Source organism: Chrysochloris asiatica, unplaced genomic scaffold (genome assembly GCF_000296735.1).
Source record: "Chrysochloris asiatica unplaced genomic scaffold, ChrAsi1.0 scaffold00099, whole genome shotgun sequence".
NCBI classification, from domain to species: Eukaryota; Metazoa; Chordata; class Mammalia; order Afrosoricida; family Chrysochloridae; genus Chrysochloris; species Chrysochloris asiatica.
The window spans coordinates 10601093-10617175 of record NW_006408617.1 but is presented as its reverse complement, the minus strand read 5'-3'; the positions used below and the strand labels follow the sequence as shown (position 1 = coordinate 10617175).

Below are 16083 nucleotides of genomic sequence, written 5' to 3'. Positions count from 1 at the left end.
AAAAGGATGTCATGCTGGGTAAGATGGAGGGTCAGAGAAAAAGAGGAAGACCCCCAACGAGATGGATCAGCCAGGTGGCATAATTGATGGCATCGAGTGTGGCAGCGGTAATGAGGTTGGCCCAGGATCGGACATTTTTTCGTTTTGCTGTGCATGGGGTCACTATGAGTCGGTTCCGACTAGATGGCACCCGACAACAACAACAATTTCTTGCTAATTTAGATTTCACTATATTTAATGCCTTATTTGTAATCCTGGTGGGTGCTGTATGATAAGGCACTGAACCGCAAGTTTGGTTCAAGGTTAGCAGCTCAAAACCACCATCTATTCCTCTGAAACCTTATACAGGGTCATTATGAGTCAGAATTGACGCAACAGTACTTAACAACAATGTCTTACTTTTGTATCTTTTTAATATAGTAACTATTGCACATGGGAAGTAGGCAGGGTAAAAATTATAAGAAACACTTATAAAAAGAAGGGCACTCACATTATAGGACCCTTTTCTAAAGATATTTGCTGTTCTAAGGTATTTGAATTTGTTACCTTTTTAGTCTCCACATGAAGTCTATGAGGAAGGTATTATTTTTATTACTACATGTATTTTACAGACTAGGAAACTCAGTGTAATAATAATCAAGAATTAACTAACTTGCCCAAAGTCACACCTTTTAAATGGTAAAGCCTGAATTTCTAATCTGAGCAGTCTTATTTCAGTGCTGGAACAGTCAGACACTGTGTGAATTACTTAGGGAATCATCTACCTACAGAGTATTATGGATGCCCCAACAATATGCTTTCAAGCTCAAAATGCTACTTTTAACTTGTCATGTCTTCTGCATCTCTCCTCACTTCCTTGCCTCCCAAATACACCAAATCAACCTGGTAGACAATTCAGTTCTGAGAACAGTATAACCATTCTCTCTTACATCCGGGCTATTATTATTGTTAAGTGTGGAAGAGTAGGTTCAGACTCATGGTGACCATGGCAGGGTTTCTGAGGCTGACACTCTTTTGTGGAAGTAGAAAGTCTCATCTTTCTCCCACTTAGTGAGCAGCTGGTGGGGTTGAGCTGCCGACCTTGTGGTTCGCAATCTAGTGCTTATCCTAAACAGCCACTGGGATAGAAATCTTTAATTACCTCTGACTTCCCTGTCTCCTTTTCCTCTGCATCTGTCATGAATCTTGGTCATTAAAAGCTTTGTGTTAATTGAGTTGCAAGGCCTATCAATAGGAGGTACTGCGTTTTAACATGTAAACAAACGTGTCTGTTTTGATTCACAAGATCAAAAACAGATCAGGAAATTTGAGAACTGTTAATGTTAGAAGCCAACAAACAATAATGTTCCAGCCACTTCCCCACAAATGAGTTACTATTGTTTAAGGACTCCTGGTGTGGTGCTGTAGGATCAGCACTGACTGTGAAACATGAGGTTAGTAGTTCAAACCCACCAGCTGCTCCTCAGAAGCCCTATACAGCGTCGCTATGAGTCCACTATGACTCCATGGCACTTAATAACAACAGTAACAACATCTTATTTAAAAGAGCCCTGGTAGGGCAGTGGGTTGGTTAGAGTTGCTTTGCTAATCCCCAAATCAGCAGTTCTAATGCACCAGGTGCTTATTGTGAATGATGAGGCTTTCTGCTCCCATAAAGATTTACATGCTCTGAAATCCTGTACAGGGTCACTATGAGTTGGAAGCGACTCCAGTCACCTAACAACTTTTTTACTTACCTGCATAGCATCAAATAAGAAGATACATATTTTGTAAAGGAATCCAATTAAAGTTTAATATTTACATTTGTTGGTGAAACTCTGCTGTTATCTCTGCTACCTTCAGCTCCTCAGGAAAATCTGATTCCTCTACTCCCCTCTTGGGAGCTGAAGGATGCAGACAGCAAAAACAAGGGTGACAGGGGCTAGGTACTGCCCCAAACTTTCCATTCTGTACCCAGTAGGATTGCAAACAGTGTATATTCTCCAAATTATCCTCTAATTATAAATGTAAGCTTATTTCCTTAGAAGGCAGATAGGATGGCAAGGAGGCTCAGTTTATTTCTGTTCCTTACTTTGAGTTCCTATAGATGGTAAGGACCTGCAGTGCAAAGTTTCTTCTAGGCCTGAGGTACCTAGCTCAAGGGTTACGGATTGGATATACCCAGACCAGGACATGCTCAACCCATGTCCCTCTTCCTGCCCCTCTGCCCCACATTTCCAAGTCAATTTTCCTGCAAGAAGAAATTCTGGTAGCTGTCTCTTTTATTCAGTCAAGAGTTGGTTTTGCGCTGGCGGATGAATATTTTCTAAAACAAAGCATGTGTGTGCGCTCCATCGGATGTTCCTGATAGTGTCCTTAACCATACTGGAGAGACTACCACTGTGGAGAACGGAGCAACAGGCTTAAGAAGGCTAGAAGAGTCCCCGACCTGCCTGGCTTCCTAAGCTTGCACCTCAGCTTTGCAAAGAGACACCTTAGTCCCCAGCTGACTGCATGCATGCGAGGCAGTTTAACACTACTTTCTCAAATAAACAACCTTCCTTTGCAATTGATGAATGATTTATCCTGGGACAGTCCAGGGTGGCGCTAATGGGTAAACTCTGGACTATTAGCCTAATAGTAGGCGGTTCGACACCTTCCCCGCACTCTCCCCCACCCCCCGAGATTCCTGGAAAGACAGGCCTGGTGATTGCCTTCAAGGTGACAACTTTGAAAACCCTATGAAGTAGTTCTCATCTGCACACGTCTCCAAGAAGTAGACTCCACTCTAAGTGTCCGACTGTGTCACAGAAAGAATACGAATCCCAGAATGCCTTTCTCTTTATCTTTTCCGCTAGAATCCCGGAAGGTGAAATCGACCAGTCTCTTCATGTTGAGCCTACGGTATCAGCCAATCAGAAGGCGAGTCGGCCCCGGAGCTCGGAGGCGGGAGGCGCTCAGGATTTGAAATCGGAAGGTTGTCGCGGTTACTGGAGTGGCTTCAGAATATCGCCTGTTAATCCGAGCAGCAAAGGTCTTTCGTGAGTAAAGAGGCGAGTCTCGGTCCTGCTCGTGAAGGTGAGGGAGGCTGGTCTCCTCGATCCGCCTGACACGATACGGGTATAGGGGCGTTCTGTGTGCTTTCGGAGGCGGTGGGCGTCTGGCGCTTTGGGGACGGGGCGGGGGGCCCCTGGAGCTTCCGTGATAGGCACCAGCAAGGCCGAGGGATTCCAGGTTTCACTGAACGACTGGTCTGTGGCATTACAGGAGAACTATCGGGACCTGGGGTCTTCAAGGCCTTCGTTTTGTAGGAGGATACCGAGGCCCAGAAGTATCTCTGGTAGCGCAGTGGTTACGAATCGGGCTGCGAACTTCAAGGTCAGCAGTTCGAAACTACCAGCTGTTCCTCGGGAGAAAGATGAGGCTTTCAGCTCTCGTAAAGATTTACAGCCTCGGAAACCCTGTACAGGGTAGGGTCGCTATGAGTCGGAAGCAACTCCACTGCACATAACAACAACAACAACCGAGGCCCAGAGAGTTCAGGTGGTTTGTATAAATAAATACTAGACGCTTCGCACTAATTTCCACACTAGTCTCCATTTTACTGCGCCCTTTTGGACCTGGGGTGTGACCCTTTGGTGGGGATGCCACCTGGGACCTGGGGATCCAGGCTAGAATCAAAAAGCGTCTGTGGAAAGATGCTTTGTTGTTGCTGTTAAGTGTTGTTGAGTAGGTTCCGACCCATAACGACCCTGTCTAGTGTTGCCGAGGAGCAGCTGGTGAGCTGGAACCACTGACCTTTCGGTTCAAACTAACCTTGCAGTCCAGCACATTAGCCCATAGCGCCACATCAGGACTCCGGAAGAGGCTTAGACATCACCAATTTTACTTATGCATAAACTGAGTAAGAATCACCGTAGGAGGCAAGGATTGTTGCTGCACACTAATCATAGTTGAGTCCCAGGCCACTTCATCTACCTAGGAATAGCCAGAGTTATAGCTAAGTTGGTAACCATTTTCCAGAAAATGTCAAACTGTCAAATTGATTGGAATATGTAGTTAATTTGATTTCAGTAGCTCTTTAAAAATACATTGTGTGTTCTATTTGTTTTACAGCAGTATCTTACAAAATGATAGAGGATGAACTGGTACAATTTGATAAAAGCATAAATGAATTTTGGAATAAATTCTTCAACACTGCCAGTGATACCTCCTGTCAGATGGTGGCACTAAGAGATGCCTACAAGGACTCCATTAAAGCATTTGCAGGTACGGAAGGCAAACTTCTGTAGCATGCTGCTTTGCTTTGCTTTTCATTGATCTCTCAGCTGAATTGAAACTTCACTTTCCATTTCTCTTTCAGAAAAATTATCTTTGAAGTTAAAGGAAGAAGATCGAATGGTTGAGATGTTTCTGGAATATAAAAACCGTATGTAGCTAGGCATATTTCTTTGATTAAAAAAAAAAAAATTATCATAAAATCCCTCACTGAAGCAAAATAATGTACAATGCATATATATATTAGGGGGTTTCAAAAAGTTTGTGGAAAAAATAATCCCATTATCTTTCAGTTCCATTTTTCTACTACCTTTCTGAAATATATATTTATAAAGTGCTATTAAGTCAGTTCTGCCTTACATATATAAAATGTACATATGTATATGTGTGGAGTCCTGGTATGGTGCTGCGGGCTAATACGTCAGATGGTAAAGTCAGTTTGAACTGCAAGGTCAATGTTTCAAGCTCACCAGCTGCTCCTCAGGAACCCTATACAGGGTTGCTATGGGTCGGAACTGACTCCATGGCACTTCACAACAACAATGTATATGTGTATGGGTATGCATAATATAATAGGAGCATACACGCAAACAATTGTTCTTGTTAAGTGCCCTTTAGTTGATTCTGACTTACAGTGACCCTGGATAGGTTTCTGAGGAGTGGCTGGTGGGTTTGAACTACCGACCTGTGGTTAGCAGTCCATTGCTTATCCTACAGTCCATTGCTTATCCTACCACACCAACCCAGGACTTCACACACATATTTGAGCCCACAGTTGCTTTGTTGCCACCCAACAGCTCCCAGATCCAGAGTAGATCAGCCCATAGCATTTTTAAAGCTGTAAATCTTTTTGGAAGCAGACTGCCACATCTTTCTCTAGTGGGCTGGCTGGCTGGTGGGTTTCAATCATCAACCTTTTAGTTAACAACCGAGCGCTTTAACCACTGTGCCACCAGGGCTCCTTCCTAACAATAACCTATAACCTCCCTCTTCTCCCACCGTCCAGTCAGTACTTTGTTTAGAATTGGGTTCTTGAATGTTACATGAAATGGCACCATACCCTAAACATCCACATTTATTACTCAGCTCAAGTGCTGTACTGACGTGTAGATGCAAATTTGTTTTCTCTTTTGAAATCACAGACTGGAAATTGAAAGTTGGAGCTCTGTTAGTTCCTTAGGGTAGAGTTAGTACAACTAAATCCTTCAATTCTAAAACTCATAAATACATTATAAACTGCTCCCGCCTCTTGTCCCCTTGGCTGGGCCAGCTCTGCTTCTTTCACCTCAGTGCACTGTCTGATAGCTCTTGGACTTTTTTTTAGTCCCTTCCTGCCCTCTCTACCTTGATTATTTCTATTGAGACTGCTGTCTCTGGGATCAGCAACTGATTTTGGCCTCAAAGCAATGATTCCTACATAGTAGCAGCTGTCTGTATCTGATTTTCATTCAGCAGCAAGGGTGGTCCTGCCATCTCCTCCCTTTCCCAGCTGAGAGTTATGCTCCCTAGCTGGTTCCTTCAGCCAGGCTTACCTCATACAGGCATTGTTTTTGTTTTGAATGTATGCTCAGGGCAGTTTCAGAAAGTGAATGGTTCAGAGGGCTTGAAGGGCTTATGGAGATGGTGACAGATCTTGGGGCGGCAGGGAAGGTGGAAGGGTTAGAGGCAAGAAGGGCAAATAAGGTACAGGTATCCTGCACTAAGTTTTCTTGACACCACTTTGCTTTTACAAAAGACCTACATTTATTAGTCGAAAGAAATCTGAAGAGAATTTTTGCTTTTATGAAAAAATGCAAAAAGCAAAACTAGCAATCTTTTGTTTTGCAGTGAGCTTTTGAATCAGTGGTTATTGTGAATTGCCGTTGAGTCGGTTCCGACCCATAGTGACTCTGTATAGGGTTTCCGAGGAGTAGCTGGTGAGCTTGAACTACCGATCTTGCAGTTCAAACAGCTTTGCAGTCTGGCGCATTAACCCACAGCACCACACCAGGACTCCAAATCAGAGGGGGGAACCTTTTTTCAGCCAAGGGCCATTTGTATATTTATAACATCATTCGTGAGCCATACAGTATTATCAGCTTAAAAAATAATCATGCTATATTTGATCAGACATTTAATTAGCTCACCCCTAATGTGATGGCAAGGAGCTCTGGTAGCGTAGTGGTTATGAATCGGGCTGCAGGCCACAAGGTCAGCAGTTCGAAACTACCAGCGGTTCCGCTGGAGAAAGAGGAGCCTTTCTGCTCCCGTAAAGATTTACAGCCTCGGAAACCCTGTACAGGTCGCTATGAGTTGGAACCGACTCCACGGCACATAACAACAACAACAATGTGATGGCTGGAACTATGGTTGCCTTGGCAGAGCCAGACCAAATGACTTATACGGCCCACTGGATGTTCCCCACCCCTGTTTCAAAGAGACAGCGCTTACCTAGAACAGAGAGAGTAGCTTCCCAAGGTCTTTCTAGGGAACTACACTCTGGTAGCATCATGGTTATGAATTGGGCTGCGAACTTCAAGGTCGGCAGTTTGAAACTACCAGTGGTTCTGCGGGAGAAAGATGAGGCAGTCTGCTCCCGTAAAGATTTACAGCCTCGGAAACCATGTACAGGGTCACTATGGGTTGGAATCGACTTGACAGATCATAACAACAACACTCAGCAGCCAGCTGGTGTAGCTTAAACAGTGTCTGAACACTTTATACTGATGTGATTTTAGGGTTTATGTGCTATTTGGTATAATTAGGTTACTTTTTAGGTCTGGGAACACTCAATTTTTTTTTCCTCATAAATTAATGGTAATTGCTTCTTTATGTCATTTTGGCCTACAAAATGTTTATTAGGAATGTTCTGCTTTTGGATTGCGGGAGGGGAACCTGTGCTGATCAATACTTAGAGATAGTTACCAAAAGTGCCAGTATGTTAATACTTACAAGTATTATGGGATGGCAGAAATCAATACTGTAGTCACTAATATTCATGAGTTCTGGTGTGGCGCTGGAGGATAAGCACTTGACTGGTAACCACAAGATCAGCAGTTCATACCCACCCTCACTCTTAAAAACCCTATACAGGGTGGCTATGAGTTGATGGCATACAATAACAGTAGAATGCCCATAATTTTGACCTTTGTACATACCGGTATTATATATTGATGCTGTTTATGAAAGCTATCTGATTATATGTTTTTCAGTGTTTAGTTCTGCACAGTCTTACCAATTGTCAGATTTTTCTGAGTAGATAGATATCTGTAGACTACATATAATGAAAATTGTCTTTTCTTTCCAATGATTTTGCTGGGTAAGTCTCCTGGCTGGTCAGAAACTTATAGGGAAATATTGCATAACTATAATAGCAGGTACCCTTATTTTATTTCTCTTGCAAATGCCTCTTAGTGAACCTCTTTGAGTATATTTGTTGTTGTTGAGTGCCATCGAGTCGGTTCTGACTCATAGCAACCCTGTATAGGGTTTCTGAGGCTATAAATCTTCAAGGGAGCTTGGGAAGCCTCATCTTTCTCCCGCGGAGCTGCTGGTGGGCTTGAACCACGGACCTTGTGGTTTGCAGTCCAGTGTTTATCATTTGGAGTCTTTGCACTCCCCTTGAGTATATTGTTGTTGTTGTTATGTGCTGTGGAGTCGATTCTGACTCATAGCGACCCTGTATTAGGAGGGATAAAAGAATTTTGTTTTGTTTCTGTTATGCTAAAGGAATATCCTTCTTTTTCTTGTTTAGCAGTGGTATCAGAAGTAGGAGCTCAGTTTATATAAAATACCTGCTTGACACCTGTTCATGTGGTGGGGTTCCCTAATAGTCCTCCTTCACTTTATGTCCTTAGAATAGACCATATTTGCTCCTAGTGGATTATTTCAAATATAATTCATTATTATTTTACTAAGAAGCTCTACCCCCTATTTCTGTTAGTAAGATTCATTTATATGAGGGAGGGGCAGCACTATCTTTATTGAGTTTTACTTTCAGAATCATGCTGCCTTTATAAAACAGTTCTTTCTGACTTCCTTCTCCCATCCTTTTTCTTCCTCCCTTTCTTCTTCCTTCTTTTTGGTATATTCTAGAATAATTTGTATAGCATTAGAATTAGCTGTTTCTTCATAGCACTGTGTAAAGCCATCTTCTAGAATTCAGGTTTCTTTGGTGGTGGGTTTTATTTTAGTATTTATTTGGAGATGGGAATTGGTTGGGGTCATTGAACTTCTGGTCATTTACCTCTTGTTTAATTTGGTATCCCCATTTTAGGAAGTACTTCTGTCTCCTCATTTTTGTTTTCAAAGACAAATAAGAGAGAGTAGATTAGGATTTTTTTCCCTCTTGTACCATTTTTGGATCACTAGTCCTGGTGTGGCGCTGTGGGTTAGGCACCAGGCTGCAAAGCCGTTTGAACTGCAAGGTCAGCAGTTCAAGCTCACCAGCTGCTCCTCGGAAACCCTATACAGGGTGGTTATGGGTCGGAACCGACTCGACGGCACTTCACAGCACAACAACAACAAGAAGCAAATACTTAACAATCAAGATTTTCTCCACTAAACCTAAGGTCAATAATTGTTGGTCTTTTCTTATAGATACATGATGGAGAGCAAAGCATATATGTTCCAGCTGATACCTTGTGCTTCTTACAGAAATCTGCAGACAGAATAAGCTGATTCAAGAAAAAAAGGAGAGCTTGTCAAAGTTGCTGGCTGAAGTTAAATGCAAAAAACAGGAAATACAAGTACTGACTGCCAATATCCAGGATCTTAAGGAAGAATATGCTAAGAAGAAAGAAGGTGAGTTTTCATTTCAACTCATATCAATCTTAATTTCGAAGTGGTGCTGTTTGTAATTATTACGAACATCTTACCTGCTCTTCAATTTATCATGAAATCTGGATAAAATATCTCAGAGTCCTAGCCAACCACTCATTCTGCCTCTGAAGTTAGCCAACGGAGTGGTTTTGTTTTATTTAAAGAGCCTCTTACTTGGAAACATCATACAAACAGTTCAATAATTAAACCGATATAGGGATTTATTGGAGTCTTGGTGTGGCGCTATAAAATAAGCACTGGACTGCCCATCACAAGGTCAGCAGTTCAAACTCACCAGCCACTCTTCAAAAACCTTATTGAGGGTCACTATGAGTTGGAACTGATTCAATGACACTCAAAAACAGCAGGGGTTTAATTAATTGAAGTGAGAGACGGTTTCAGTAAATAAGATTTCTCTGTTGTGGTACTGCAGGACCAGCAGTGGACTGCTAACTGAAAGGTCAGTGGTTCAAACCCACCAGCTACTCTGTGGGAACCCAATACAGGGTCGCTGTGAGTCGGAACCAACTTGACAGCACGTAACAACAAGGTCAAACTATGGTGTAATTTATGTAACAAATAAATTTTGACTACATGTTTTCTGCCAAGCAATATTAAATTCTCTTACTATGCTTCAGAGGCTTTCATATTCATAAAATGAATGTTTCCTTTAGAAAGAAGCCTTGCTTGCCAACAAAGCAATCAATTCTGAAATCTCTTACAAGTAGTATGTTTTGTTAGTCCTGTTTCTTAAAGAGTTTTTATCCAAAGCTATGCTGTCAAATTATTTTTCTCATCTGATATGTATTACTTAGGGAATATTGTGCTAACTTTTAAAACATTCTAAAATATTATGAAATAAGGCTGACTTAAAAGAAATAGCATATGATCTGAGAGTAAATAGACAAAGGCTCACAAAACAGGCTAAATGCTTTAGAGAAAGAAAGACCGCTTAAGGGAAATAAGACCCAATATATCCAGACTACACTCCCAGCTAAGGTTACTCAAGGTATAAGTAGATTTGTGTTATCTTTCAGTAACCCAGAAATTAATTGGAACTTAATCCAACAGCATTTTAGGAGGTTGTGGAACAATATACACTTGTCTGGGGATATTCATCAGCTACACGCTCAATTTTATGATATAAGTAATTCTCAAAGTGAACACTGCGTGGCTACCCATTTGCTACCCATGCTAGAGAATAAGATCCCCTAGGAACTGGATTGAACCTCAGCATAGTGATCCTGCTTGGTCACCTTAGAGCAGGTGGTGGGCCGGCAACGTCGGGCGCATGGGGTCCCCAGCTGATCTCCTCCCTCCCTGCCTTCCTCGGATGGTGGCTGTTTATGCTGGACGTGTGGCCAGAGATGGGTAAGGATCACGTGGAACCTCGGCTACTTGGGACAGAGACATTGCCATGCTGCAATGAGTCTCAATGACTTGTAAGACTGAGGAATTCGCACTGACCACCTAAGACAGGCAGCGTCCCTTAAACAATCAATAAAAAAGGAGGACTCAGATGCAGACAGCACAGACCTGGTCAGGAGGCCAAGCCCCTGTGGGCCCAAGCGTTGTTGACCGTCCAAACCATAGGCTCTGAGGATCAGACTCTAGCTACCTAGTAGACATAACAAACTGTCCCTCATCTGATTATTCAGTAATGCTTGTTAGTAATCTCATACGTGAGCCCTGGATGTCCACAGACAAATGTAAAAACCTCCCCTAAAAGCTAAGACTGTAAATTCCAATAAGCCAAGTCCCCCCCCCCATCCAAAAAAAAAAAAAAGCTAAAGAGGATAGAGAGAAACACTGTATGTAAACTGATGATATATAGCGGGGATAATAATCAATGTAATGAAACAAGCTATATGAATGGTTGAATGTGAAGCTGATGATGTGCCCTGTAAACTTTCACTCAATGCAAAATAAAAACATTTAATTAAAAATAAAAAAAAGGTATGTTTAAAAGAATATTTTTCCAGTGAAACCAATGGTATTGCCTTTATTAATCAGAAAAAGCAAATTGCATAAAAGGAAGTCTGGCTCCACTATTTGTATGTTAGTTGTGTAAATCCCTGGCTTACTTACTCATAGAATTGCATAATATAATTAAAACCCCAACTATCTGTGCATATTTTCTTAGTCAATTTTTCATTCTAACGTGAATGAACATTTTTTTTGCTAATTGTAGAAAGTGAATACACTTAAGTAAATTATTATTAATTAAATGAACATCAATTGAATATTATTTAAAATATTTGATAGTGTGTTTTCTTTTTCAAAATCAGCTATATCTACTACTAACAAAGCTATAGAAGAGAGACTGAAAAGACTGCAGAAATCTGCAGACATATATAAAAACCGACTTGGACTAGAAATTCGAAAAATTTATGGTAAGTATATTCATATAAATAAATGAGATTAGAGGGGCATATCTTAATGAAAGAAGAATTAAAAAAAGAAAATTTGATAGTTTTAACTTAGTTACAGATGATTTGGCTATCTATTATCCAGAAGCTTAAGAGGAGCATTTTTGGCATGGTGTTGCTAGACAAATACTGTTTGTTTCTTGTTCTTACTTGGTACTGTATCATTTGCATTTCCATAATTGCTGCTGCCTTCATAATGACATGTTTTAAATGATGGTGTAATAATTCATTCTATTAATGGAACATAATTTATTCCATCTTTAATCTTTTGTTTGCCACATGCATTGCTTATAACTTTACATTTGAATTCTGCCAGTGTTCAGTTTTAGAAATACCACAGGACACGTAGATGTCCTATGTGTTTTCTATTATTTTTACAGAATTACTGTTAAAAAATATGAATATTTTATGATTCTTACATATATGTGTATCAATTTACAGTAATGCCTCTGTGCAAAGGGTTTTCAAGACCACCCCAAGGTTTGATTATTCCCATAGAAGGGCTTATGGGACTCATCAGATAGTTGTATTCACAGATAAGATTCATTGCAACAGAAGGATACAAAAGAAATCAGCAAAGAGATAAGGCACATGGGTAAAAATCTAGATAATTTTAGGTCCAAACTTCCGGTGCAGTCACACACCTCAAACCACACCCACTCCCATTGAGTTGATTCAGACTTATAGCTCCCTGCAGGACAGAGACCTAGTCCTTAAAGTTTCCAAGATTAAATCTTTACAGGAGCAGATAGCCTCATCTTTCTCCTGAGGAGCAACTGATGGGCTTGAACCACCAACCTTGAGGTTAGCAGCCCAGTGCTTTACCCACTGTGCCATTGGGTCTCCATGGAGTTACACAAGATACCCTTACTTCCAGAGCCTGGATTCTGATGGCACATGTGAAGTGCTTGTCTTCTAGGAAAGCTCATTCGAGACTCAGTGCTCCAGGTTTTTATTGTGGGCTGGTTATGTAGGCACACTGCCTACCAGTTACCCAAGTTACAAGCTACATTGTGTATACAGTTCAGACACAAGAAACTACCCTTCTCAGATAGGGAATGGTGGGAATACTCCTGACATCCAAGTTCCTTGATATCAGCTGTGCAGAAACGAGTTGACATAGCAGGTCTGATTACTTGGCCTTTGAAGGACTGTTGATAATGTTGGCCGTAGGTTGGTGCCTGGAAATTTGGGTTTTGTGAGGGTTCTCATCTCCTAACTGGTAAGAGGGAGTCCTGGTATGGTGTTGTAGGATAAACAGTGGACTGCTAACCACTGCATAGTTGGTTCAAACCTACCTGCTACTCCTCGGAAACCCTGTATAGAGTCACTACAAGTTGAAACTGATTCCATGGCACTTAACAACAATAACAACAACTGGTCAGAGTAGCTCACTGTCTTAAACTGTTTCTGCAAGCAGTATATTTATGCCAAATACTAGCTTTCATCCCTGGAGTCTAGAGTTCGGGTATGTGTCAGGCAAAGGCTGTATATATGATCACACCGCAATAAAACCCTGGGCTCTGAGTCCATAACAAGCTTTTATTGTTGCCAACATCACAACTGTATAGTGGGAGGGGATTCTCAAAGCTGTGCCTGGTTCCCTTTGGATTTCACACCGCACAACTTTCTCCTTTGCTGATTTTGCTTTGTATCCTTTGCCTTAGTGAATTGTATCCATAAATGCAACTATTTGCCCAACCCTAGGAAACCCTATACAGGGTCACTATGGTTCAGAACTGACCCAACAGCATTTAACAACAACAACAGCAGTGTGAACCCTCCTTGAGAACCCTTAGACTTGTGGGTCCTCTTGGTGATCCCAGCACATCAGTCAAGGGCCAACCTTGCAGGCAAGCATGCAGGCTTTTCTAAGGTTTTCAGGCTAGTAGCAGTCTCAGACCTGCTGTGTTAGCTCTTCCACACACCTGTTTACAATGCATGAAAGTACCTGATTTATTGTATTCTTGCCAGATTGTGTTGTCTGTTTTATTTTTGTGGTTTTTTCCAGTTGTCTGTGCATAACTGGAACTTTGGAAAACCCTATTGATTTTGCATTTCTTTGATTGCTAATGTAAAAGATGACTGTTTTTCCTTAGTTGATTGCTAATTATATTTCTTTGCCTGCTTGAATCCCTTATTTACATATCTATTGTCTTAGTGTTATTCCTATTACTTGGAATAAACTTTTAGTAGAAAATACGAATCCTTGATTGTTGTTGTTGTTGTTGTTATGTGCTGTGGAGTCGGTTCTGACTCATAGCGACCCTGCATAGGGTTTCCGAGGCTGTAAATCTTTATGGAGCAGAAAGCCTCATCTTTCTCCCGTGGAACAGCTGGTAGTTTTGAACTGCTGACTGTGAGATTAGCAGCTCGATTCATAACCGCTACGCTACCAGAGCTCCTGCAATCCTTGATTAGAGGAGGATGTAAGATCTACTGTTCGATTTGTTGGATTGATTATGTATATTTGTGGTCATGCTAAGGTGCTTTTTGTTAGGTTTAGTTTTGCTGTTCAACAGTCAGTTTTAATACATTAGAATGACTTTTCATTTAAAAATATCACTTTGTCATAGCCATCAAACTCAGGAAATAATGTTTTGAGTAAGAGAAAAGCCAAAAGCGACCCTTCCTTTTGCCTAAGTGCCTATCTTAGGAAATCTTCTTTTCTTGACACTCACTCCTTCCCCCACTACTAACAGTTTTAAAACGAAATTCTGTATGCTGACATAATTCAATTTGACATTGCATATTGAGATAAATAAAATAATCTCTCTTTTCTTTAAGGTGATAAATTGCAGTTTATATTCACCAATATTGACCCTAAGCATCCTGACAGCCCGTTTATGTTTTCTCTGCACTTGAATGAAGCAGGGGACTATGAAGGTATCTTTCATAACTCTTAACTGGCATTGACTATTGGCATCCCAAAATGGTGTTTGAATGAGGAGATGAAGGAATACGAAGAAGAGTCATCTTCACACAAGCGGTGGTTTCCATTCCCAGTCTGTCTTCTAAAGGCTATGACTATAGTTTCTCTTCGGGATGGCACAGGGCCCCAATGTCAGAAAAGTGTGAGAAGACCAAAGATCACAGCATTGTATATGGAATTATGAATTTTCCTTATAGAGAACCTAAAAAAGTAAAGTTAAAAAGAATATGACTGCCTATTATGAATATTAAATGTATCCAAGTAGGCAAATTTTAAAATTGTTAGTGTAATTATGATCGTTTCTTTTCCCCAGAAAAAATGTTACAGAAATCATCCCATCCTGAAAAACCATAAACCTTGATAAGTAACTTAGTTATAGATTCTGCAGCATGCTGAAAGACCTTTGCTTTCTGGCGAATATATGATTGGTGATAGTATGAGTAAGAAGAGCATGGAAGTATGTTTACCTTTTGTTTACGTTTTCCACAGTCCCTAAAGGAGTCCCTGGGTGGTACAAATGGTAAGCATTCCACTACTAGCTGAAAGATGGGTGCTTTGGGGACGGACCTGGTGATCTACCTTGAAAACTCTGCGAGGCAGTTCTGCTCTGTACACGTGGGTCACTAGGAGTTGGAACTGACTCCACGGCAGCTCACAGCAATTGCCCTTGTGGTTCTCAGCTCCCGGTACCCAGGTGATCATCAAAAAGTATTTAATTGCAGCAAACACTGTGTGAGCTGCTGTGAGCTGGAGGCTCAGTTCCTATTCTTGTGGAATTCGTGTGAGTTCTAATTTACTTACACGTTTCTCTTTTTTTTTTTTTTTTTCTGTATGTAAATGTCTACCAAGCTAATGAATGCTAGATTTTGAAAAGCAAATCCCAGATTCTCTTTACCTAGCTTTTCAGTTTTTTAAAAAAATTATTGTTGGTAAGTTCTCTCAAGTCGATTCCAAGGCATAACAATCCTGTACATGGTTTCCGAGGCTGTAAATCGTTGGAGCAGAAAGCCTCATCTTTCTCCTGCAGAGTAACTGGTGGGCTCAAACCAGCAACCTTGTGGTTTGCAGTCCAGTGTTTATCCTACAGAACCATTGTGCTTTTTTAAAAAAATTGGATCCTGTATTGCTATGTGTTTAATAGTATATATAGTATCTCCAGTGTACATTTTGAGACAAATGCTCTTTGCTAGTCTTGGCTATCATCATGGGCCTGGTTTCCTAAACAGTCTTTACCAATGAGATGGAAATCTGTTACGATGTCGTCTTTCTCCTCAGCCAAAGGGGGTAAGATTGATGGCAGCACAGACTGCTGGTTCTTTTTTTTTTCTGAACATCTGCACTTGGGACTTTCTCCCAGTATGCCCAACTGTGTATGAGGCCATCCTTTTGTTTGTGACTGTGAGTCCCATTTGATTGGTGGTGGTGGTGTTAAATGCCTCCGAGTCAGTTCCTACTCCTAGCTACCCTGTATAGGGTTTTTAAGGAGCAGCTAGTGAGTTTGAACCTCCAACCTTTCGTTTAGCAGTAAAGTGCTTACCCTACAGCACCACACTGGGACTCCATCTGATTAGTTGTTATTGTTAATTGTTGTTGAGTCAGTTCCAACTCATAGCAACCCTGTGTAGGGTTTCTGAGGAGCAGCTGGGGAGATTGAACCACCAACCT

General features: G+C 41.2%; 1 protein-coding gene across 1 annotated transcript in view; it reads left to right on the top strand.

Annotated features, from left to right (window-relative positions):
• The first annotated feature begins 4109 nt into the window (after positions 1-4109).
• Positions 4110-16083, top strand: part of SPC25 (SPC25, NDC80 kinetochore complex component) — a 13055-nt gene continuing 1081 nt past the window's right edge. The window contains exons 1-5 of the mRNA XM_006867011.1: positions 4110-4248; positions 4343-4408; positions 8893-9039; positions 11346-11450; positions 14274-14372. Coding sequence (XP_006867073.1) covers positions 4110-4248; positions 4343-4408; positions 8893-9039; positions 11346-11450; positions 14274-14372 — 556 coding nt within the window. The remainder of the gene's footprint in view (positions 4249-4342; positions 4409-8892; positions 9040-11345; positions 11451-14273; positions 14373-16083) is intronic.